A 26,475-nucleotide genomic window follows, 5' to 3' on the forward strand; every position below is an offset into this window, starting at 1 on the left:
TTTTGATTTTAGACTAAAAATGTCAAGAGCTCACAATGTTCAAATTGTGAAATTTTAAAAGACACGTACATCAAAATCGTTTCTTTTATGAGGATTTTAAGTAACAATTTTAAAATTTTTGGATATTGAAAACCGTGACTTATTTCTTATAATTACGTTCATCTAGACTACGCGAGTCTAAATAATTGTTCTCTAAATTTTAGTCCTATTATTTTTGTGGTTTAATTCACAATTTTATATTATTGTTGTCTAAAGTAATTTTTGTTACAGTGAATAAAAAAAAAATTAAACCGTGATATTTATAGATGTTCATCGGAATTCGTTTCAGAAACTAATATGTGAATTGTAGAATAAATTCGAACCCATGTTTCTAGAACAATATTAATACAAAATACTTGATTACATAATCTAAAAATATTAAATAAATACAAATTCTTAAAATTGCAATAGAACACAGTCCTGTCCGCACCCGCTAAAATAATAGAATAAGTCGGAAGTACGTGTTTGGTTTACTTTTGAAAAGTTATAGCAAAGACCAAAAACACGCTCGCAATAAGCACGTTAGCAGTGCAATGACTTTTGTTTATCGTTTTCATTTCATTTAAATTCATTTGATGCAATCCTATTTTAGTAACAAGGAGAGATTGATAGAAACAATAAAATAAGGTTGGGTAGCCACGCCATCATTGGCCCCTTCGCTCCACTTCCCTTCACTCTGCTTCTAGCCATCCATCTCTCGTTCATTCCAAATTCAATCTTCAACAACAACAACATGCAGTTGCAAGGTATGTCTTATCATAGTAAAAACCTACCTATGTTTGAATCGTTAAAGCCATACAGATTCATAAACCTAGCTTTCTCTCTGTCTGTTTCTTTGTTTCAGATGGTTCTGTCGGTAAAATGATAAGCTTCATAGCCTCACATGTCGTCACTGCGTCCTTCGCCGGAATAATTTCTGAGCAGTCAAGGGAGGTCGTAGACCACAACATCATTCCCCACCTACGCACATCAGATTCTGGCCGTCTCATCAAGATTGAGAAGTTCTCTCACTATGTCGGTAATTACTACTTAATTATCTCTTAATTAATTCTCATGCTATTCTTTCAAATCAATCCTTCCATATTCTTGAAACCCAACTCCTGATAACATCAATGGATGCCAAACACTCCCACCTAAAAGTAAGAGAACGGTTTGGATAAGAAATAAGTGATCAATGTTTTTTATGAAAGTGAAATTATTCACCTTTTTCTTCAAAAACCGCAGAATAATTGTGCCAAAGCAGGAGAATAAATTTTATTTTGTAATTTTTTTTTTCTAAATTAGACATGTTTTATATTTTAGTATAAGATTATGTTGGGAAATACATTAGAACTTATCTTATTTAATTTAAATTAATTTTAAGCCCCGGTGAATGGAATGACTCATTTCTCCTTCAATTTCCTTTCATGTTCACGTATCGTCTCAATTTCTCGGCACGAGAGAGTCTTTTTTCCAGCATTTGTCGTTTCAATTAGGCAGTAATCTCTTCGAAAATAAATGTTTTTGCAATAACTCGTGTTTCATAAGTTTTTAGTTTAAAGTTAATTTTGATAGAATTATATGTATTACAAAGAAATAATAACCAAGCGCGTGTTTGATTTCATGTTCTAAAACATTACACCCACGTTCAATTCAAAGCTACTATACATATTTTTAATATTTTTGAATTGGTTGGATATGGGAAAGTTCAAAATTAAGCGTGTTAAGGACGTTAATCAAACACATTAAGAAGAAATTTACACCCACTCTCTCTGATATTTAGTTTGCTCCCTTCATTTCTTGTTTTTCAGGGGTTAACAGCGAACTAGCCTTGTCCGTTTCTCATTATTACATAAACTTTATCGGCAAAGATTACATCAACTTTATTGCACAATAAAGCGATTAACCTACTGTTTTAGAGCTTAAACTTAATGATAGTTTATACATGTTGAGATAACGAAAGGAAGAGTACACATTAAAAATACTTTTTCTTTGAATTTATTTGATCCAATTTTTTTTTCTTTTACTAAAAGGGAAAATTAGTATTAAACTGGTTGGAGTCATCTAATTTATACACATAGATAACCACTCAAATCAGTTTTCATTTTCCTTCTTTTCCCGAAAAAAAGAGAGAGAGAGAGAAAAGAATGAGACGTGAGCTTAGGGCGGTCACGAACTATTACTACAGTATATATCGTTTTCAACGGGACATTAAAGTCCGATGCGGTCATAATTTTTACAATATTAAAAGAAGGAAGTGCTGCTGAAATTTGTCGTGTATGCACACCCCGTTTGAAATTCTATATCATGCTTTGACTTTTTCTTTCTGTGGAGAATTATTTTTACTACAATTCAAACCATGTGATTTTGTTGATTATAATTAAAAAAAAAAGGAAAGAAAAACAAGTATAATTAAAAAAAAAAAAAACAGAAACATAGATGATGAGTTTGTTGAAGGGTGAATGTGTGCTTTGCATTGCAGCTAGGCAAATGGGATTGGAAGAGAGCGAGGTTCCAGCACTGTGCAGATTGGCAGATGAATATCTGATAAAGTGGAAGGAATGTGAGGAAAGTGTTGTTGAATATTTTGCTGATCAAAAGGACCCCACTTTATCAGGAAAATTGATCGATGAGTTTGAGCGATGCATCCTCAGTTATCTTGCATTTCATTGGGACCACGCTTCTTATGTCATTAGTCAGGTATATTTTCATTATCTCTACTTTTGTTATCCCATTATTTACTATATGTAATGTGAGATATATCGAATAGGATTTTAAGGTATTAATTAAAATCCATATATTCAACGTATCTAATTAAATATAAAAATAAATGTTAAATGTTTTCTGAAATGCTGAATATAAAATTATTACGAAGAGTTATGATGAGGTAGTGGTGGGAACAGTGCTCAGTGACAGAGTTACATAAAGTGCAGAGGCATAAGTATATACTGCAATATTATAACATTCTTTTGTGAAAGATACTTATGTTTAATTTCCTGGTCTCAATTGCAGGTATTGAACGCCGAGTCACCGCAGAAAATAGAGCTAAAAAAGTATGTATTGGCGGCTACAAGGTAAATTTAGTAGACTTATATATAATCTATTTAACGACAAAAAAGTTGTTAATAATAATAACATTGAAATGTATAAATTGGGATATTAATGAATTATATAGATTAAATTAGTTGAAATAATGGTGGTGGTTGTCCGTGTACAGAGAACAGAGGTTTGAGAGAGTGAGCAGAAATCTGAAAGTGACAAGAGTGTTTGCTACTTTAGTCGAAGAAATGAAAGCAATAAATGTCGATTCACAAAAGACGAATGACACAACCTCCGGCGTCCAGAATGAGAGAAGTCCGGTGCTTTTATTCATGGGAGGTGGCATGGGAGCTGGAAAAAGCACAGTTCTTAAAAACATTCTTAAAGAGTAATCAACATCTTAACCCTACTATTTCAGTATTATCATTATTCAAATTTACCACATGTCTTTGGGAAAAAACTCACAATATGAAAAATGAATAACTAAAGGATATTTCTCATCAAATTTATGGTTTTGTAAGTTATGCAAATACAAAGCTAAAAGTGTAATGTTACCTATATAAATTCAACAATGTACGAAAAGATCTACAGAAAGATATATATGTCAGTAACAATATCCTAAATGTATGAATGTCTCTGGATAAGATAATTCAAGGTTACAAACATGATTAAATTGGCCTAACTTTGCAAATTTACATGGTTTCACAGGTCATTTTGGTCGGGAACAGCTTCAAATCCTGTGGTAGTCGAGGCAGATGCGTTTAAGGAGCGTGACGTCATATTCAAAGCCCTTAGTTCTAGAGGTCATCATGATGACATGCTCCAAACTGCCGAACTTGTATGCTTCTGTTTGAAAACTCTTTCTACTTGTATTACTATCATTTTTGACTCCAAATTTCACCATTTTATATGAAGTATGCATGTTGAAGCTATCTACAAATAAAAAATAAACTAGAAAAATGGTAATTTAGTTATGACTAAAGATTACATATCCTTGACCCTTATAAGCTACTTTTAACTAACAGTTGCTTTGAAATCTGAATAGGTGCATCAATCATCCACTGATGCTGCATCGTCTCTGCTGGTGACAGCTTTAAATGAAGGTCGAGATGTTATTATGGATGGTACCTTATCATGGGAACCATTTGTGGAGCAAACTATTGCTATGACAAGAAATGTTCACAAATATAAATATCGAATGGGAGTAGGGTATAAAGTATCAGAAGACGGCACGATAATTGCTGAAAATTACTGGGAGCAAGTAAACGAGGGACATCAACCACACACACGAAAGCCTTATAGAATTGAGCTAGTTGGTGTGGTTTGTGATGGATATCTTGCCGTTGTTAGGGGGATTAGGTATATACGTTTGTGAGTTCTAACATAATACTAGTTTGGGAATTAGTTTGTGGATGTGAGTTCTAAACATTTCCTATTATTTTGACAGGAGAGCTATCATGACAAGGAGGGCAGTGAGGGTCAATTCACAGTTGAAATCTCACCAAAGATTTGCCAATGCATTTCCTAAATATTGCAAACTTGTGGATGATGCCAGGCTTTATTGCACAAATGCTATTGGTGGTCCACCAAAGGTAAATTCAAACATTTTTGGAAACTCTTGTGATTAATTATATACTTTAGTAGAATAAGCGTAGTGTCAAAAAGCTAACAAGCTAGTAACACATTACAGCTCATATGGTGGAAGGATGTTGATCATGATGCGCCAGATGTCAACGAAATAGATTGCTTGAAAATGATGGACAGAGTCAATGTTGAAGCTGATTCCATCTACGAACTTTACAAGGAACCGAGTCTTATAATGAGACCGGGTTCTGTTTGGAAAGACATTGTTCTTTCGCCTTCAAGGTCTAATGATCAAAAGAAATTAAGGAAATCCATTCAGAAAACAGAAAAATCCATCAGAAAACAATAACTAATGTTGTTGCATCATATGTTCCCCAAAACCAAATTTTGGAGTATCAAACGAAGTTTGGGGTATCAACTTGTCTTATATTGTCATTCCTATGGTTTAGCGGGCGAAGAAAACAAGTGAGAAGAATGAGTGAGTACTGCAATGAAATCGTTTTGTCGTCATCAATATATGGTCATTAAAGTTTGTTAATGTACATATGTGTAAACCTTTGAAACATGCTGACTTCATTGGAGGATTTTTAGCTGTATATAATACTCTGATAAATCGAAGCCTGGCGTTGTAACCTAAACAAAAATAAACAAAGCAAGTTGTTCTCAATAAATATGTTCATGAATCCATAGGTTGCCTGCGTGCAGAGCCACTAGAAGAAGGTTCAATCAAGGGTTCAGGACATGTTATCAAAGACTATATAGGGAGATACGACACTGTAAGAGTCTTTCACCTACATCTTTTCATTTCAATGTGTCTTCCATATCTTAAGAGAGACCCTTAAGTCTATCTAACCGAGTTACTTCCCATTCAAACTAACCTCTCCACTTCACATCTCCATCTTCCAAAATTCACTATTGCACCAGATTTGTCAATGGAGTTGGCGTATAATCTTGGAAAAGGTTGCTCCAGAATACATATATCATCCCAGAGTTTAATTTTGTCCCCTTTTCCCCTTTCCCCTTCATTTGTTGCTTTCTTAATAGCCTGCCACCACAAAGATTTGTGACTTTTGTGAATCCCTTTGTTAGGATTTTTCCATTTTTCATATTTTGATTACAGAATTACTTTCCATAAACCTTTCTTTTTCTTGCTAACCTCCAACTCCATTTTCATTATATTTTCCTAGTAAAGCAATGTTGAACATGTTTAAATCTTTACTGCCTAATCCTCCCTCTTCTTTTGCTTACAACTAATATCCCATTTTACTCAAATTATCTTCCTACCTTCGCTGGTTCAACCCAAAGGAACTTTCTCTAAATTTTCTTGATATCTCTTTCCACCTTTGTGGGAGTTTTGAAGAAAAGACACAAAATAAGGGTAATGCAATTTAGCACCGATTTTAGCATACATGTCCTTCTTGCAAGCAAAGGACATTTTTCTTTCCATTTAGCCAAGTCAAACGTTTCCTAACCTTCTCCACTACCCCCTTTCCACATGTTATAACTTCTAGAGTTGTCTTCTATGATCATTCCCAAGTAAAAGGAAGATTCGTGATTTTACAGTTTAGCAACTATGCATATCTAAATACCATATTTGCATCTAAACCCACTCCTCTTATAGAAAAGTTAACCTTGAGTACGACGACTAGTTCAAAACACCTCAAAATGCTCTTACATAATATTTTTTGTGTTTGTAAATAAGGTATAATCGCAAATTAGGGGCATATTCACTAACACTTCTCTATCCCGTACCTTAACTTCATGTAGTAATTTTTTTTTTTTGCTGTTATCCTAACCATTCCAACCAATCTTTCTGTCACAATAAGGAACAAAAAAGGGGCTAAAAGGTCTTTGATGTTTTGTAAGACTCCCCCATTAACTAAGACTCTCATCGTGGAGGACTTCAAATTAGGGATGACAATGTGGACTTGGTTTGGTGGGGTCGACCTATCAAGAGAAGACAGGGCAGACTTAAATATTGAGCCTATTGGTCTGCAAAAGTCCAACCCATATAACCTGTAGCCTGCGCAGGCTAGCCTGCGTTCTGCATAAAAAAAAAAAAAACTTGAACTTATGTATATTAGTTATTTCCTTCTAAACTTCTGCCTGAACGTTTCAAACTCTTGTATAAATGAAAAAAAAAGCAAGTATTATATATTTTTAATGTGCTAAAATTTGAAAAATACATTGTTATGTCAAAATATGAATATGAATACGATAAAAATATTAAATTATCAATTTATCATTTAACTCCCCAAAGTCTTTGTTTAATTTTTGTGAATTTGTAAAATTTCTAAATTTGTTGAACATGGAAAGCTTTATCATAAAAAATTTGAAAAATAAAAAAATGGATCAGCTTGTTGGCTAGAACTTATACAAGGCGGACCAGACTTTTCAGTCCACATTTTTAACATGGGACCGGTCAACTTGACCTACAATTTATGGCCCAAATGCGAAGTAGACTTGAATAGGTTGGATCAACTCACATTGTCACCCCTAATCAAACACATACCTTTATACGATTAATCTATATATATATATATATATATATATATATATACATCTTTTCTATCGTATAAAATAGAAATTTTCATCTAATAAAGTCAAAAGCTTTCTAGTACTCAATCTTAACAAATAAACATTTTTTTCTCTTCTTTTAATTCCATCTATAATCTACTTGCAACCACCACAATATCAAGCATAGATTTGCCTTCCAAAAAAAAGATTGGGAATAATTTGTAATTTTATGTAGAACTCTTTTCAACTTAAAGATAAGATCTTGGATATAATCTTTTAAACACAACCTAGTAAATAAAGAAATGGGCCTATACTTCCCTAAATTTTGTGGGTTGTAACCGTTAAGATTGAAGCATTTCCACCTCTACCATTTTCCATAAAATTGAAACCATTCAATCTCAAACACTTTCATAATTCCACACGCACACCTAACTTCCTCTTGAATAATCTCTTTAACTAATTTCAATTATCCTCTTCATCTATTTGGTAGAACTAAACATCATTGAGATTCATAATATAATAATAAAATAAATAAATAAATAAAATTGGTGAAGAAACATCTCAATATATAATAAAATATGAAACAAAAACATTTTTTTTGTAAATTCAAAATTGATTAATTATATGTAACAGGGAATCGATTGCTTTCTCAGTATATTATATTTTTATATAACTAATTATTATTAATTCATTAATATATATATATATATATATGTAATAAAATAAATATAATTAGTAGAATAGAATTATATATCGAAAATAATTAAATAGAAATCATTATAATAATAATAATAATAATAATAATATATTAGCAAAGATTTAGAAATAAAAAGTTAAGAATAAATGGGGAAAATAATAATAATAATAATAATAATAATAATAATAATAATAATGTGATAATTTAAAAGATTTAAAGTCTGTTTTTATTATGCAAAAACGTTTTTTATTATAAAAGTAATATATTTTCTATTTTTTTCAGTTTATTTTTTTTGTAATATATTTTAGTATTTTTAAATTTTATCATTTTAATGTTTTGTTTTCTTAAATTAATTTTACTTTATTTAATTTAATAGTTTAATTATTTAGCCGAAATTGAATGTTGAGAAAGAAAACGACATAGGTAGATTTGAATAGATAACATTTGGGGTGATATTATGAACATGACGATTATTTTTTTGTAAATAGTTCTCCATCCACTATCATATAGATCATGACTCTTGTTATGTTTTATCGGACAAGTCACTGATTAGTCAACATTGAGAGTATTTGGGTGTCGTACTTGACCCACTGGATTATAATCAATTATCTAAAATCTTGACAGTGAATCTTAAAGAATAATTTAAATTTTAACTTATAAGTTAATTCTAATTTTTTTTATAAAAAAAATATTTTAAATTTCAATAATTTGTAATTTATATAATAATATGTAATTTAGTGGCAAACTATTTTAATGGGAAGGAGGGCATTCACAAATAGGCTAATTTACATTTATTTATATATATATATATATATATATATATATATATATATATATATATATATATATATATATATATATAAATAAATAAATGTAAATTAGCCTATGTTATCTTTTTTCTTTTTTCTTCACGTATTCATTGCTCCAAACTGTAGGTCAAGTTGTACACTAATTTAAGTTAAAATATTATCTTTGTGATCTTCATTATTATAATTACCTTCAATTGAACATATTATTATAGGTTCATAATGTCTTCCCATCATCAGAATGAATCCCTTTAAACTAAAATTGTTTGTTTCCATACCCACAATTTTGAAAAGAAAAAAAATACAAACCAAATTCATACTAATATGCACAACTTAAAAAAAAGAAAAAGAAACTCATAAATCCAAACACGACTCTAAAAAAAGTAAAAAAAAAAAAAAGAGTAGAAATCGCAATTCAGAACACCCACTTAATAATTTGATCAAGAGCAAAGTCACGTTTAAAATAAAAATGTATTCATCATTTTAAAACCGTGGTTCTAAACATAGTTTACAGATTTTAATAAAAGTTTTAAAATTTTCTTATTATATTAAATTTCATAAATTGATTATTTAATTTTAATTTTATAAAGATATATGATTTTCGGTTTCTTAAAAAAGTAGTAAAATGAAGCTTCAATTTAAGTTTTCGATTTTCCCGTAAAAGTTGAAAAAAAAAAATGAAGGTGAGAATTTAACGTAGAGAATAAAAATATTTGGAACCAAATTTTATTCTACTAACTTTGCTGGCAAATATGCCATGTGGGAAAAAATATCTCAGGAGATCATGCTTCAAAGAAACAAGAATTTATTCAAATTATTAATTATATTATTAATTCCTACCCATCATTGTGGTCATGCTTCACGTTTTTGTTTTTAAAAACAACAGGGCATATTAAAATCAATCATAAGTTGGGATTGATGTTACTTATTTAATATAAAATGAATAAATTATTAAAAATATTATTTTGAAATCAAACAAAAATAATATTTAAAGGCATACACCTACCTCTTTTATGATTTTATTATAACATGTGTGGCTTGAGAGGGAAGAATATTTTAAAGGATAATCATAAACAAGCTTCGTGGCTGAGATCTGGAAATCGTCAAATTTAGAATTTTATAAGAAAGAAAATTAAGAAAAACATTTGCCGTTGGATTTTAACTGCAACAAGATATAAGTAAAGCTGCAAGACTGACAGAGTCTTTGTCAGTTTTGTCCCCATCTCTCCAGCATTTATTAAACCTAAACCTACCAGTGGCTAAGATTGGAATTTAAAAAAAAAAAACATGTGGCCATGTAGATTAAATTAAAATAAATTATACCTCTTTGCTTTAAGTTCTTATTATGTATATAAATTATTAAACAAAGTCTTCAGTACAAAATAAGATATTTAAGATATGAAAAACGTACAAATATTTTAAGATGTATTAAAATATTAAACAGCACATTCTCTAAAAAAGTGTAGAACCTTTTAAAAAAACTCAGAATATTAAAATTTTATGGTGATAGTTGATTATTTTAAAAAAATGATAAGTGTGACCATTATGTTTTCTCACTTTGAAGTATTTAATCCAACATTTTAATACTATGCTAAATTTAAATACTTAAATTTGTTAATATCTTTAATATTATATTTTTATCATTTTCTTTTCACTATACTTATTAATTTAAAGTATTTATCAGGAAACAAATTATAAAATGCTTAAGAAAATATAAACTTGAACTAAAAGAGAAAAAATAATTTAGGATTAAATATATTTTGAGTTTACACGAAATTATAATTCTTTTTGTTTTAAAATTTAATATATTTTGTTCATAAAATCTTAAAATAAATTAATATAATACTTTTAACTTAATTTGTCAAAATTTGTCATGATAGCTTGTTTGATACGATATAGTCTGAATGTTAACTAAAAGGTGTATTTAATATATTAATAAAATCTAATGTAATTTAATTAAAAATAATATATTATTAAAATCTAACCGCACAACAGGATGGTAAAAGTTAATGTTTTGGACATGCTCCATGTTTATTTTCTAGACAGTTTTATTTTTATTGTACTGTTGTATCCATTTAAGTCAATATTTAAGCATGTGATGACTTACAAGAAGCAGTCCTTTCTCATTCTGAAAACCCAATAAACATGGAGCAAGGTCAGTGTCTCTCTCTGCTGCTCTTTCCTCGGTTTTCCTTTACAATTTCTTCATTTCATTCATGCATAAGTTTATGACATCTATGTCATTTTTTGGCAAATAAATACTACAACAAAATTTTCAGACAGTTGTATCGGAAAAGTAATGAAGTTGTCACATGTTCTTGCTGTCTCGACGGCGGGTTTAATTGCCGCCGTCACTGCCACGGCCTTCAGCCACTACTGGTGGAGGGAGAGGGTAAGAGGAGAACATAGGAAGAACAACAAGTTGATTCCACTACTGCAAAGGACCGAATCTGGTCGTCTTGGAGAGATCGAAAAGTTCTCCCACTATTTTGGTAAGACCTTTGCTTTGGGGCTTTCAATTCTCTACTCTCTCTCTTCCATTCTTATGCCCTAAATTCAAATCCACACCTCCTTTTCCAGAGCTAGAATTTTTCGATTCTTGTTGATTTTTATTTTTAAAATAAATAATCTCAAACTAGTATAATATTCCACGTCAAACTCCTTCTAGGTTCTTCTACTGAGCAACCAATAGTCCACACATTTAACATGGAACAAAAAATCAGACAACAGAATGGGGTGGGAGAATGTCTTTATCTCCTTGTATTTTTTTTTCAGTGTTTGAAAGACCATTTCTGTAAATATTTTAAAAACTTAAAGAGATTGTGATTTTGCCTCCGAAATGTTCAATTATTTAATAAAATCGTTTTCAAAACTGTGTCAAAAAGAAAAGTAAGCCATCTTCTAAGATGAAACTTGTTTTAATAATTTAAAAACAATAACTACTACAATAGCCATTTATTGACTTAAAATGACACGTTATACTATTTATGTTGAAATTAACAGGTTTTTTAGGTGTTTTAAAAGTTATTTGACAAGTCAATCAATGAGCAACCCATTCTTCCTCGGGACATTTGAGTAAAAAACCAGTTTTTATTTTAAATTTTGGAATCTATTTTTGAATTGCTCTTATTTTTTTATTTTAAGAATTAGTTTAGTTATTCTAAAATTAAAAAATAAAATATAATAGAAAAATGAGTTTTTGTTTATTTAAAAATATTTGGTATTGAAATTAAGGGTCCATTTATAAAATTAAAATAGATAATTATTTGGAATTAAAAAATAAATACTTTTAATGTAATAAAAAAAATTTTAGACCACCTCCATCTCGACTGTTATACGAAAAGATCTTGAACGATGAGTCATTTCTAATAATGTTTAAATCAAGAACTATTTAAAGTTCAGTATATGTCGTTATTAGTCTTAAATGCTTACTTCATCAAATAATTATATATATATATATATATATATATATATATATATTCCAACATGTATATGAAATGAATATAATAGATGTGACGATGGTTGAACATATTTACAAGCAATAATAACATCCAAACAAGACACTTATAGTTTCTAAAATATTTGTCCTTATTTATAATAAAAAATAGTTTATTTTATTTGTAGACATATATCTAATTTTCTTAATCACCTGTTTATTAATTAATTTCAATAATTTAAAAAAAAATCTTAATAATGAAAAATAAAACTTATTTTACAATCTTTATATATTTATTTATCATAAAACTTAATTCTACAAAAGTAAATATTTATCACATATAAATAGAGAGACTAAAATATCATTTTATTTTCAAGGAAATCATCCCGGATGGACATCAGTGATTAGAAGACCTACTAATGTAATAGCATAAAAAGGGTTTTCTTTTATTGATATGGTTGTAATAATTGAAATGAAAACGCTTATATCGCTAACAAACATAAATAACTAAGTTTGTGCGTAATATATGTTTGGTAATGTTTTTAATACGCGATATAATTGATCTGGATGTAGCAAGACAAATGGGATTTGAAGATCCTAGTGAGGTTCCTGAACTATGCATATTGGCCCAGGAGTATTTGAGAAAGTCCAAAGAATATGATGAAAACATCTATGAATATATTTCCCAGATCAATGATGACGACACTGATTCTCTGTATATGAAATTGGTTGACGAGTTTGAGCGATGCATTCTCAGTTATTTAGCATTTCACTGGAACCAAGCTACATCTCTTATTAGTCTGGTATATATCTTAACTCTTCTTGTCCATTCATCTTTTTTTTTTGCTTTAAAAAAATATTTTAATAAAAATATAGAGATAGCTTAATATTACAAATATCTATAAACTTCATCAATCAATTTCAAACAAATATTCATTAAAATATAAAATTAGCACTCAAAGAATTTCCATTCACAAATTGAATAATAATTACAAGCACACTCACATGCTCATGGTTATATTAATATTAAGCAGAATGTTGGTGGGACTCTTGCTTTCGGTGGAGAGTGCTTCATTTATTTGATAAAATACGTGCTAAAACAAAACCTTAATCACATGTGAAATTAATAAAGAAAACATATGTCCATGATGGTTGTTAGCTAGTTACAATCAATTGTACCAAATTTTAATATAAGGTTGGTTTGAAATTTTGTCATAAGTGGGGTTTGAGTTGCTATAATACAATAAATAATAACAATAAAAGTTCATATTAGCTTCTTCAAAGTGGTAAAACATTATCCTTTTTTCCCTTGCTTTGCTAATGGTGCTTTTTCTTTTTAACTAATTTTATATTAATCATTAAATTTTTATTGGTTTGATTTATAGGCTTTAAGTGTCGAGTCTCGACACAAAAAGAAACTCAAAGAAATTTTATTGGCAGCTTCAAGGTAAAATTTTATTTTATTTCCTCTATACAAATTCCTTTTAAAATAGTACAAATTAATGTCACAATATTGTAATGAAACTAAAGGTTTTCAAAGTTTTGATAACATATTTTGCTTCTAAGTAGTTGAGGAATGACCTATGGAAGTAAATATACATGTATTAAATATTTGTTATAGCCAACATGATGCTATGTTTGCAGGAAACAGAGGTTTGCAAGAGTAAGCAAGAATTTGCAGGTGACAAGAGTGTTTTCTACTTTGGTGGATGAGATGAAAGCAATAAACGGTGACTTGCAACATTCAGACGTGATGGTGCCCATGGCCTTGAGTGAGAGGAGTCCAGTTTTGTTATTCATGGGAGGTGGTATGGGAGCTGGAAAGAGCACTGTGCTTAAAGACATTCTTAAAGAGTATTATCACTCAACCTAATTCTAATCTTGCATTATTATCATTTTTCTAATACTAATAGTTTATAAAATTTGTCTCAACGCAAAATAATAAGAATGTGTACTAAAGGTAAGAATAACGAGTAAATGATGATGAACAACCAAATTTCAAAAAATATTACTAATAACACTGGTCTAACTATTTTTTACTAGTAAATGTGATGATTTGACTTGCTAGAATTCATTATTCAATGTTCAAGTGTGAAAGGAATTCTTCATACGGAATTAAGTAAGATTATTTATACATATCAAATGGCTTTGGCAGGCCATTTTGGTCTGGGGCAGCTTCAAATGCTGTGGTGGTTGAGGCAGATGCATTTAAGGAGAGTGACGTCATATATAGGGCTCTTAGCTCCAGAGGTCATCATGATGACATGCTCCAAACGGCTGAATTGGTAAGTATCTGTTTAAACACTTTCATGTTGTTATTCTCACTTTTCCTTTAAACTCAATCATTATTATATGTGCAACATGTTACGAATGATACATATAACAATCCAAAATAAATGATAAGAACTTTCGCAATTACATAAAGTATTCCTTTATAATTTAGATATGACGAAATGGTTTTGTTAGATCCTTATTAATTATTTTTAACGAATGACAGCTTTATATTTATCAAATTCCATACAGGTGCATCAATCTTCCACTGATGCTGCATCATCTCTGTTGGTGACAGCTCTTAATGAGGGAAGAGATGTAATCATGGATGGTACCTTATCATGGGAGCCATTTGTGGAACAGACTATTGACATGGCAAGAAATGTTCATAAGTACAGATACAGAATGGGAGTAGGATATAAAGTAGAAGAAGATGGAACAATCACTGAAAATTACTGGGAGCAAGTAGATAACACAGAAGAAGATCAATCAAAGGAAATGTCTAATGGAGAATCACACACGCGGAAGCCTTACAGAATTGAGCTAGTTGGTGTGGTTTGTGATGGCTATCTTGCTGTTGTTAGAGCCATTAGGTATCAATGTTAGTTCTACCAAATGACTAGTTAGGTAATTGGTTTTGTGGATTTGACAGCGAACATTTCACATTGAAATTTTGACAGGAGAGCTATCATGACGGGAAGGGCAGTAAGAGTTAATTCCCAGTTGAAATCTCACAAAAGATTTGCTAATGCATTTCCAGGATACTGCAAACTTGTTGATAATGCCAGACTCTATTCCACAAATGTTGTTGGTGGTCCACCAAAGGTCAATTTCAACAATCTTACACATGGTCAAAGTTTGATTTTAGTGCCAATATTAAAATGTCATGAAAATAATTTTTTTATTTTTTTTTGTAATACATTACAGCTTATAGGGTGGAAGGATGGTGATCACAATCTACTTATAGATCCTGAAGAATTCAAATGCTTGGAAACATTACGCAATTTGAATCCTGAAGCTGATTCCATCCACGAACTTCATAAAGAACCCAATCTCATAATGAAACCTGGTTCTGTTTGGGGTGATATCATTCTGTCACCTTCAAGGACAGCTGTTCAAAAAGAATTGAGGGAATCCATTAAGAAAATAGAAAAACCATCCTAAATATTTTTAACCAAATTGTTGCATGATACATTGGAACAATGTTAAACTATCACTTTTGAGTTTTGAAGTTTGGTTTTTATATCTATTAATAGTATAGTTTTATCAAGACAGAAGATTACTGTGCCGTTTTCGTGCTGAAATCTAGTAGTAAATTACCCGATGCAACTTATAAACTCCATGAAACAAAATTCTAAAACTCAGCAGATATTAACAGACCCGTGGAATTAATTCAATTCCAGAGAATATCGTACGAACAAATGTATATACATACATCTCATGGAAACTTCAATGCTTCCTATTAGATTCAGGACCGTATCTAATTGCGTGCCCTATAACAATATCATTGAATCTGGCATGTTCTTCTCGGTGGTTCGATCTGAAGCTGTAATATTCTTTCTCGATCAGCATGTGGTCCAGTGAATTAATGATTCACACAAGCGATTGGAGTCTCCTCAAATCGCATGATTATTGGCTTCGACTTCGTGAGGCAAATTCCTCAGATTGGAGAATACATATTATCATTTTCAACTTCACTTTGAATTTCACTGTCATTTTCGCTATTATAGGTCTCGAGATATGCCTCATCTTCGTCCTCACCATCCTCCACCTATACATTAAACAATCAACACACCAAACCATAATGAAAAACAGTTTCATAAGATTTTTGGTGGGAGTTATTATGGCAGAGAGTAACCTCAGAGTTCTCATCATCAGTAGCATAGGCAGAATCCAATTTGTCATACAAGGCTTCATCTCCTTCGTCCTTTACCTTCTCCATTTGTTCCTATGAAAAGTGATTTAAGGCATATGAAAAGTGATTCAAGCCAAATAACAGGAAACCGGTGTTCCATAAAACATACGACTTGGCTTGCAAAGAAATACTAAAAATCTCAAGATCAGTAAAACATACTATTTCGGATCTTAGCTTCCGCACTTTAGCTTGAATAGTTGTCATATGTTTCAAGATTGCCTGTTTGTCAACATAAAGAGTTAATTCATCATTTGGCTCAACAAGTATGAATGTGCATACAGGTCTGCATGGAGGGAAAGACAGATAAACCAACTAGACTGACATTAAAACCTTATTTTATTTTACTCCTATTGATGTTAAAAACAGAATATCCATTATTTTGGTCTCCATAATCCAGTGGCTATGTGGGCTGATATTGTTGCAAATTGTTGTTTGAGGTACAGTGAAACGTAGAACTGTCTGCTGCAAATGTTTATCTCCAGATCTAAATGGAAAATAATATCATAGAGTATGAGTTTGTATACATACCTCATGTCGTTGGAGCTCAATTGAACGTGCCAAAGCCTTTCTCTTTGTCAAAAGATTTTTGGGTCTCAATGTTGAAGGACGCTGATAATTCTTACCCCGAAAAACAATTATAGAGTATCCTTTTGAAATTTTGTCAACTGAGACCAGAACACCTCCACTCTCTGCTTCAAGTGCTAGTGCAATTTTCTTTACTTGTTCAAAGCTTTTAGCCTTTAAAATTATCTTGACCAGTTCCCGGTACTTCCAGTGCAAGTGCATGTTCTCAATAGTACCATCAAAAACTTCACGTCTACCTGAATCCATAAATTATTATTAGATTTGTATATGCAACACAGTAACCTGAGAAATGGAATGATCGAGAAATTTGTGTATATAAACTTTTAAGAATGGATTCTCAACTTTTAGAGATGCAATATTATTATTTAGGTAACATTACCATGGATTAGATTTATAAGATCAACCTTTTTCTATCTGATTTCTTCCAACCAACTTAGTTAAGTGTGCCAAATGGTCCTAAAATATGTAAGCAAATTAATTTAGAATAGAGTTCTACCAAGAAGTAAGAAGGCTTTCATCTTCAATCCTAATTTGCGAAACATAAATCTCTCTTCATCAGTTATACTATCAGGATCTGCTTTGTATTCTGAAGGCTTCAAAGACAACTCCACCTTCGATAAGGCCTTTTCAGCTCTCATTAACTTTCTTTCAGCCTGGTAAGCAAAATTCAGTGATTACAATCAAGAAAATTCTAACTCAAAGAATAATCCTAGAGTGAAGTTAGATACACAAAGAGACAATAAAGATTATCAAGACCTACAGGAATCAAACATGGTGTAATGATATTTAAAACCATCGATTGTCTAGGGTTTATGCGAGAGCCTAATTAAACACATTAGAAAATTAAACAAGTGTACTAGCTGTAACAAAAGTTTTACCCTCGTTAATAATGTGAAGAAAGTTTCTGTTCTATTAATCATTAGCCCATTTCCTACTATGATCTTTACTTCATTCTCTTCAATATCATTGGCTGATTGGCCATGTCATCATTTAAGGAGACAAATATGATTCTTCACCTTTTATATAGCAAATTTCACGTAGTTACATTATTATTACTTCCGAATCTAAGTAGAAAGAAGAAAACTTGAGAGTAGGGAAAGTCCCCCGGTGAATAAATTTGGGAAGAGGGGCGTTCACAAATAATTGTTAAAGTTACATCTATACTAAAGAAAGTGTTACCAGCCCAATGAAGTTAATTTTCAAAATAACAGCCACTGATAATGCAATATTGCCTATACTGCAATGCAACCTCCACCAATATTGATAACTATTTCAAGAACAGATAATGAAACTTCACTTAAAAAATTTTCCCTACTAATTTTATTAAAAATTCACCAAAATATTATGAAATGGTTCAGCCAGTAGTCAAACTCCAGCTAAAATAGCAATTCTATTTAAGTTTGAAAAAGAACCTTAGAGGAAAAATCATTACAATCACACAGGATGATGAGAGATTAAATGCAACAGCCATTAGCACGATAATTAGAGGCTTCCTTAATTATCGGAAATTAAAGTACTTACCAAGGAAAGGTTCTGTTCTAATTTTTTAACAAGGTTGGCATGCCGTAGTTGTTCTACTTCTCTCATTATTTTTTGCTTGTGCCGCTCATCTAATGTTTTTCCCCACTTTGCATCTGCATCCAAAGTCTCACCAAGTGTCCCTGCCTCGGCTAACAGTTCTGATGTATTATTACTAGGTATGAGTAGTGATGATGCTCTCAATCTCGCTTGCTCCTCCTCATCTTGCATTATTTTTGCAGTTCTTTCCCTCTCCAGCAAGGCTTGAGTGACATCTGCTGATAGAAAATTCTTTCCTCGAAAGAAGACCAAGAAGTCTTTATTTCTGGACAGTAGTATACCACCAGTCAATTTCTGTAGCCAGAAACAAACCAAGATTGATCAACAAATTGCAAGGACCATAATTTTTTAAATATTAAATTAAGTTTATACAAATATATAGTTTGTCATTAATTAATAGAAATATTGGGAGGTTACACAAATCATCCACTATATGTACTTAAAAATGCATATAATAAACTACCCAAAGTTTATTTCAGTACATGATAATAATAAGTAACTCGATATTCATATCTGATATGTTGGCACACTAGCAGCAAATACTTTCGTCCAACACCATGCCAATATATGCATTAATCTACATTATTTATTCATCATAATATTCACATTGATATGAATCTATATCAATATGGATAGTGGTCGACATTTTACTAGAGCCTCTGCAACCAAGTATTAAATAATTCTTCCTCCTCATTCATTCTTGAACATTAAAATTCCAGAACAAGCTACTGTGAGTATGTGCTTTGTCCACACTTCAATACCCAAGATTTTTCATATAAGATAATAGTGTTAGATATATCTCAGAATTTACAATCCAAGGCAGTGAGAGACCAGTACACCTTATCAAGTAAATAAAGAAAAAGCCAAAAGTAAAGTAAAAGGTACCATATTATAGCATGCAACAAGAACATTTCAAAGGATTAGGAATACATAACTAAGTAAATAATAAACAAAGCTAACAGTTTCGTTTGTCAACAACAATGATTTTATTTACACAAAATATAAGCACTACTTTTTCTCACAATTTTACAGTCAGTAACCTAACAAGCGTTAATTTTTCTATTACTCCATATATCACAGATATTAGTGACTTTGGGACATTTCAAAGTAGCAAAAACATGTGATAACAAAGGAATTAAGGCTTCATCAACAGATTTTTAATAAAACACAAACAGAAAATGGGACAGTGAGAGCATTGCCAGGTCAGATGTGACACCGTCATGAAATCCGTGCCAAGGTTTATTAACTGATTCCCCAAGACCAAAGTTCAAAACTTAGAGAATTACAAATTTACATTATGAACTGCTTTCAATTTCTTACCATTTAGGGGGTGTTTGGTACTAGAATTATTTTACATACCTAAGAATCTGAATTCTGGGGATTATGATTCCTAGGAATGATTAAATTTTGTTTGATTGGTGAAAAATATTGTTGGGAATATTTATATAGATTTTGTAGACATCAAAGAGCAATGTGCTATTTTTATTAAAATCTTTAATTCCTAACCACATTAAATGATCTAATAAGGATAACATTATATTTTTTTTTTCATACATTTTTTATTTTTACCCAGGAAAGTTAGGTTCTCACCTCTTCCTGTAGGAAAATTGATCAAACACCATTCCTGGGAAACATTATTTCCAAGGAATGATAATTTTTAAAAGGTAAACCAAGCATGGAAAACATACTTTCTAAAGTCCAGGTTACTGAGAAACTACAAACTCTTTCTACCAAATGCCCACCTAAATGGATGCCGATAAAACACAAATTATGAACATTTTCACACATAAAAGGAAAGATTATGCATTAGGAAATGGAAAACCAACTCTGGAACAATGAAAAGTCAAAATCACAAAAAACAGAGTCAATAGTTTTCACTAGTTGAATAGGGAAGTGCATGATTAATCACCTTGATCTCTTCTGCCATTCTCTCACTGGTAGTTAGCTGTACACCTCGTTTGAGGGCAACCTTTGCAATAGAACTTACTTCCCACAATTTAATCATTGCTACAGCTAATCCTTGAAGTTGTCTGTTTCTACCTACATATCATCATTAATTTAGTATAGTCAGAATAAAATTCAAAACTACACATGCACAAGGGAAACAATATCAAACCTAATGCAAAATGTGGAGGAAGAGTCCTTGCAATCCGTCGTAGAGCAGTTGCCTCCCTTAAGCCAAGTGTTGATCTGACACCAAAAGGAAGAACTCTAAAGGGAGGTTGGTAACCAGGAACAGTTGCAGGAAGCATATCCGCATCAACAGGCAATGGATCACATCCAGACCAATCTGTGTATCTAGGGCCAAGCCCATCCAATAACTTGTCTACTTCAAGTTCATAACTGACTTTGGGAAGATCGTCTCTTTCTTTCTGGTCATTTGTAGATTCCAAATTTGCCAATGGTTCACTTGTCCCAGAATTAGAAGCAATGTTGGGAGAATTCCTCACAGGATTATAAGAAGGTGTTGGCAAAAGCATAGAAGAGTTCTCACTTTTCTTGTACATTTGTTTATTCTGATGTACTGAAGGAACTTCATAGCTCACACCCCTGTATAAGGAAACAGAGTTGCCAGATCTCCAAATTACAAGACCACCAGTTTTTCTCTGAATGTGGTTTTAAGAATAAACAAGAATACAACAATAGTTATTGATAGTCAAAGTAGTAAACGTATAATGAAAAATTGGAAATATACACATTCTAATCAATGGCACACAGCAAGCAGTGTTGGCAATATACACATTCTACAGATAGTGTTCAAATCAATCCCTAGGATAATCTCATCTCTCTGACAAATGTTAGGTTGAAGAAGAAAAGTATTACCAAACTCAAACACGCTTAGTTCTCGACTCAGTTATTTATCAGTACACAGGAAAATTTGTAAAGATAGGTGTCACGGCCAAAGAAAAAAATTACAGACATCAGAAAAAGGTCACGAAAACATCTTACGAAAAACCTGTTTGATATTATAAAATTCATAATATGGTTGTCCAGCTCCAATCCCAGGAAAGGGAAAGTCTTCGACGAGCATGAATTAATCATAGCAATTAAGGATTAAATCCTAAAGCAATTTGTATATATATCAACAATTCACTGGCCATTCTGTCAGTCGTATTTCCCACGTTGAGTTTGACATGTCTAAAGCAGAAAAAAAAATAATTGGATGGGCAATTGGGCATCCATCTGGCGCTAAATAAATGACAGAAACCAGCACAAGAAGGTAAAAAAATGGGGGAAGCTCATTGAAATACAATTCACAGTGCTATTCTGTTACTGATGGCATATCCACGAGCTTGTCCCATCAGTTACTGGTGTAAAAGACTACTTCCATACACAGAAGACATGACAAAGACATTGTTTGTATACCTACTATAGAGAATTTGACGAAGCTCTCAAGTTGCATGGACATGAGCAATTTTACAACTCTTCTAATTATCCAAAACAAGTTCATACACACTTCACAAAGGGGTTTCAACCTTCACTTTAATAAAACATACACTTCTCATTCCCACCATGGACCCTACAAGTTTAGCAACAAAAGCAATACTTTCTAAACACACAAGAAGGCAGAGATAAACAGCAAACCTCCAGTATCTCATGCATCCTTCGCATGTTGAGCGCGGCCTCGCCTTCGAACTTGAGCCTCACAATCTCTGCCGTCTTCCACCTCTCATGAATCTTGTCCACAACAGCTTGAGTAACTCCACTCCCCCCAATTCTTGTCTTGTGCTTCTTCTCAAAAGTCAACCTGAGAAGTCTCTTCAATTCTGACTCGGGAAGGGTCAATTCCGCCAGAGAGGTCTTACTTCTCTTTCTTATGTCTTTCCTCTCTTCTAACTCTTCAGCCTCTGGCTTCTCCCACGGAAACCTCGCTTCCCCATCATCCCTTCCAAATCTTCCAAACCCTAATGGAGACTCTGGAGAAAACCCACCTCGTGCATTCGGCAACATTCCTTCTTCCACGTAAAATATATCCTCCACTGACCCTTTTTCTATCACTCTCTCCTTATTCTCAATCCCATCACTGGCGTATCCAATTTTCTTCAATTTTTCCACAATCCTATCCATAGTACTTTCACGGCTGTTACCACCACCCTCCTCGTCAGAGCTCGAAAAACCTGATTTTGACGCGTGCCCATTTCCGGAACCCTGGTAATCCAGAACCGCGCGTGGCGGTTTGGGACGGGAGTATTGGTTGGCAGGGTGGCTCCACCGTTTCAACCAATTGTTTTCGGAGGAAAATCTTTTGGCGGGATTGCAGCGAAAGATGATGAGTGATTTGGGACGGAGGAAAGTGGAATTGGGAGAGGGTGTGAGGGAGTGGCGGAAGAGAGAGTTGCAGAAGAACGGTGAAGAGTGAAATGAGTCGAAAAATGGTCGAGTGGGTACAACAGCCATAATCACATTGGTATTGGTGAAGGAAGATAAAGAAAATGATGATGTTGTTAGGTGTAATGGAAGTAGCTCCTTCTGCTTCTGCTCTGTTTGGGGTGTGTTCTGCTTCTTATTTACCTTGCGGTGCGGAAAAACATATCCATGCTGATTTTTGTTTGGCCAAAACGACAGTGGATAGGGGGCTGGATGGACTACTACTTCCCACTGACCAATCATCTTACACTGAACAATTTTATTTTATTTCTTGTTCTTTTTTTATTAAAATACCTTTTTTGTCTCAATTTTTGTCAAGTTTTTTCAAATAAGTCTTAATTTTGATTTTGTGTTCAAATAGGTCCCAATTTTTGTTAATTTTGTTCAATTTGGTCCGTTTTTGCTAATACCGTTTAAATCATTAACGGTGACTGTCACGTGTGATTTTTTTGAATTTTTTTGAATTTTTTAAAAAAAATTTAAATTTTTTTTAAAATTTCTTTTAAAATGTACACGTGTCAACCCAGGAGTGTGTCATGTGTCACTTCGTAGTTTTTTTTGAATTTTTTTAAATTTTTTTATTTTTATTTTTTTAATGTCCATGTGTCAACCCAGTAGTATGTTACGTATCAAAGTCAATGTTCTAAATTCAAATTGGTCCCTGTATTTGTTATTTTTGTTCAATTAGGTCCCAATTTTTGTTAACATTAACCAATTTGGTCCCTCTCTAAATTAAAACCAAATTTAATTTTTATATTAAAATTCACATTTTTTATTAAATATTTTTATATAATATATTAAAATTCACATCATTATAACTTTGATATAAAAATTAAATTTGGTCACATCTTCGATAGGGACCAAATTGGTTAATGTTAACAAAAATTGGGACCTAATTGAACAAAAATAACAAATATAAGGACCAAATTGAATATAGAATATTGATTTTGATATGTGACACACTACTGGGTTGACACGTGAACATTTAAAAAAAAATTCAAACAAATTCAAAAATAAATAAAATAAAAAATTCAGAAAAACCACGAAATGACACGTGACACGCTCCTGTGTTGACACGTGTACATTTAAAAAAAATTTAAAAATTAAAAAAAAAAATTAAAAAAAATTCAAAAAAACCACGAAATGACACGTAGCAGTCACTGTTCATGGCTGTTAATGATTTAAACGGTGTTAGCAAAAAATGACTCAATTGAACAAAATTGACGAAAATTGGGACCTATTTGAATACAAAACCAAAATTATGACTTATTTAAAAAAACTTGACAAAAATTGGGACCAAAAGGGTATTTTAACCTTCTTTTTTCGCAGTTATCTAAATTCTTAAATAGAAGAAAAGAATTATATTAACAAAAAATGAATATTACATATAAAAATAATTTTTTATTTAAAATAGAAAACTCTATTTGAAGATATTATATTTTAAATCAAGGAATTTTTGAAAACACGCCGAGTTACAATAATATGTGAAAATTAAAATATTTATAAATGGTTAATTTTAACATGAAACATAAGTTTTTGGAAAGATGTTAAATAAACTTTTACAACTACTTCCATCATGAAGACAAAGTATTTGTTGAAAGTATTTCTAAGCCACTTGTAATATATTGTGACAATAGTGTTTTTATGCATTTCTCTTAAAACAATCAAAGTTCTAATTGTTCAAAGCATTTTTATATAAAATTTCTGTTTGTTAGAAAAATAGTTCTGGATTTTCAAACTCAAATCGAAAATACTACTTTAGAAAATATGCTAGCAGATCCACTAACTAAAGACTTATCTATTGAACCTTTTCAAAATCATGTAACTCATATGGGTGTAATTGAGCTTTTTGATGTACAGAGTTAATGGGAGTCTGAAATTTATACTTTATATTAATATAGTTTTCATGAGATGTAGATTTATCAATGATGTCATTTTCATTACATCTCTTTTAGCGTATAAAAATGTATAAACCATTTTGAAATCACATCTTTATTATGTTTTATTTTTTATTTATTATCCATTATTTATGGAATCTAGACATATGACATGTATATCTATAAGATATTATCGTTGTGTTTCATGCTTATATTTCTTAATTCCTATTTGTACTTGTATTGTAATTGATATAATTTATTTATTTATTAAGGGCTCGTGTTGTAATTTATACAATTGATTATTATTATTATAGGAGATTGTTGTATTTATATGATTTTATTATATAAAGTTATTATTCTCTATTTTGTTATTATAATAGATTAACATTAATCAATAAATTATATTATTTGTTAGGCTTAAATACCTTTTTAGTCCTCATTTTCGTAGTGTTTGTTGCGCGGATGGTCTTCATTTTCACATAATGTTTAAAATGGTCCTCATTTTTACCAAATGTTTAGAATGATCCTCATTTTCGCAATTCGTGTTTTATTTGGTCATTTTCTGTAACGCCGTTTAAATCATTAACGGAACATTGTTAAGATGGCACGATTTGTATTAGGGTGTGTTACGTGTACTGTACAGGTGGCTTAATTAGATATTTGGGGATAAATAAGTGAGCTAGGGTTTTGGTAGGGATACAACACGGTTGCCTCCAACGATTACAACCAGGGGTAAAGGAAGAAGATTGGGACCGTAACATACCTATATAATGGGATTGCAGGAGGAAGAAGATTGCAGCAATACCAATTGGGAATGGAGGAACAAGATTGCCAAAACTCACCAACTACCCAAACATTCCCTACCAAAACCCTAGCTCACTTATTTATCCCCAAATATCTAATTAAGCCACCTGTACAGTACACGTAATACACCCTAATACAAATCGTGCCACATGTACAATGCTCCGTTAATAATTTAAATGGCGTTACAGAGAAGGACCAAATAAAACACGAATTGCGAAAATGAAGACCATTCTAAACATTCGGTAAAAATGAGGACCATTTTAAACATTCTGTAAAAATGAGGACCATTCGTAACAAACACTACGAAAATGAGGACCAAAAAGGTATTTAAGTCTATTTGTTAGTATCAATTATATTGCACAATGTTATTAATTTTATAGATAATACATGATTTTGGGCTTATGATGAATGGTCTGTGATGGGTTGGACGGTTAGTAAATGATTTTTGATAAACTTGATTGTTTAGTAACATGGTGAGATGTGACTAGTATTTGTTGGTAAGGATATAAAATCGATGCCTCATTAATCAGTTTTAGATAGAGAAATAACATAAATAGTCATATACATTTTTTGTTTGAGCATTCAGTCTTTTGGCATATCCTACCAGGAAGATAGCACTATGGTCTCACATGAACAAGATAAATCCTTCATTGATACCGGGTACACAATTCTTTCTAAACACATATTTGATTATAATATGTTAGATTCATTTTTCTAACATCATTTATATATAAGTATAAATAATAAAATATTTATCATATAAAAATAATAACATTTTAAATTTATGTAGGTAAAAGCATTAATTAATTAATTAATTATTTAAAAGCATGTATATAATTAATTATATTTTTAGTATAAATGTATATTAAAATAAAACTAATTAAAATCAAAATTAAAAAATTGGTACAACAAAATAAGAATTGAACTAAAAGTGACCGATGTGATAGTGTTTATTCCAAAATATCAATATGAATAACCTA

At 31.4% G+C, this 26,475-nt stretch overlaps 3 protein-coding genes across 4 annotated transcripts; 2 read left to right on the plus strand and 1 right to left on the minus strand.

The window, feature by feature from the left end:
- Window positions 1-554: 554 nt before the first annotated feature.
- LOC114192240 lies at window positions 555-5,464 on the plus strand. Of its 2 annotated transcripts, XM_028081893.1 has the most exons (9): window positions 555-785; window positions 884-1,057; window positions 2,501-2,718; window positions 3,031-3,092; window positions 3,236-3,445; window positions 3,766-3,895; window positions 4,103-4,416; window positions 4,505-4,649; window positions 4,748-5,464. In XM_028081893.1, the coding sequence occupies exons 1-9, from the start codon at window positions 773-775 to the stop codon at window positions 4,988-4,990; spliced, it is 1,509 nt and encodes a 502-aa protein (XP_027937694.1). In that variant the 5' UTR covers window positions 555-772; the 3' UTR covers window positions 4,991-5,464. The 2 variants fall into 2 exon arrangements, with proteins under 2 accessions (XP_027937694.1, XP_027937695.1); XM_028081894.1 differs by lacking the exon at window positions 555-785 and having other exon boundaries at window positions 884-1,053.
- Window positions 5,465-10,690: 5,226 nt separating this feature from the next.
- Window positions 10,691-15,684, plus strand: LOC114192213. The gene is made up of 9 exons (XM_028081857.1): window positions 10,691-10,816; window positions 10,941-11,153; window positions 12,671-12,900; window positions 13,483-13,544; window positions 13,742-13,951; window positions 14,253-14,382; window positions 14,621-14,961; window positions 15,049-15,193; window positions 15,296-15,684. Exons 1-9 carry the CDS (start codon window positions 10,807-10,809, stop codon window positions 15,530-15,532), a joined length of 1,578 nt encoding a protein of 525 aa, XP_027937658.1. The 5' UTR covers window positions 10,691-10,806; the 3' UTR covers window positions 15,533-15,684.
- A 14-nt stretch (window positions 15,685-15,698) lies between these two features.
- On the minus strand, window positions 15,699-22,990 carry LOC114192212 (CRM-domain containing factor CFM3A, chloroplastic/mitochondrial). Its single transcript, XM_028081856.1, has 9 exons — window positions 22,032-22,990; window positions 20,563-21,052; window positions 20,356-20,486; window positions 18,390-18,740; window positions 17,365-17,521; window positions 16,812-17,104; window positions 16,443-16,502; window positions 16,227-16,316; window positions 15,699-16,139 (listed from the first exon to the last, which is right to left on the minus strand). The coding sequence occupies exons 1-9, from the start codon at window positions 22,842-22,844 to the stop codon at window positions 16,029-16,031; spliced, it is 2,496 nt and encodes an 831-aa protein (XP_027937657.1). The 5' UTR covers window positions 22,845-22,990; the 3' UTR covers window positions 15,699-16,028.
- Window positions 22,991-26,475: the final 3,485 nt, after the last annotated feature.

This window comes from Vigna unguiculata, chromosome 7 (genome assembly GCF_004118075.2).
Source record: "Vigna unguiculata cultivar IT97K-499-35 chromosome 7, ASM411807v1, whole genome shotgun sequence".
Taxonomy (NCBI): domain Eukaryota; kingdom Viridiplantae; phylum Streptophyta; class Magnoliopsida; order Fabales; family Fabaceae; genus Vigna; species Vigna unguiculata.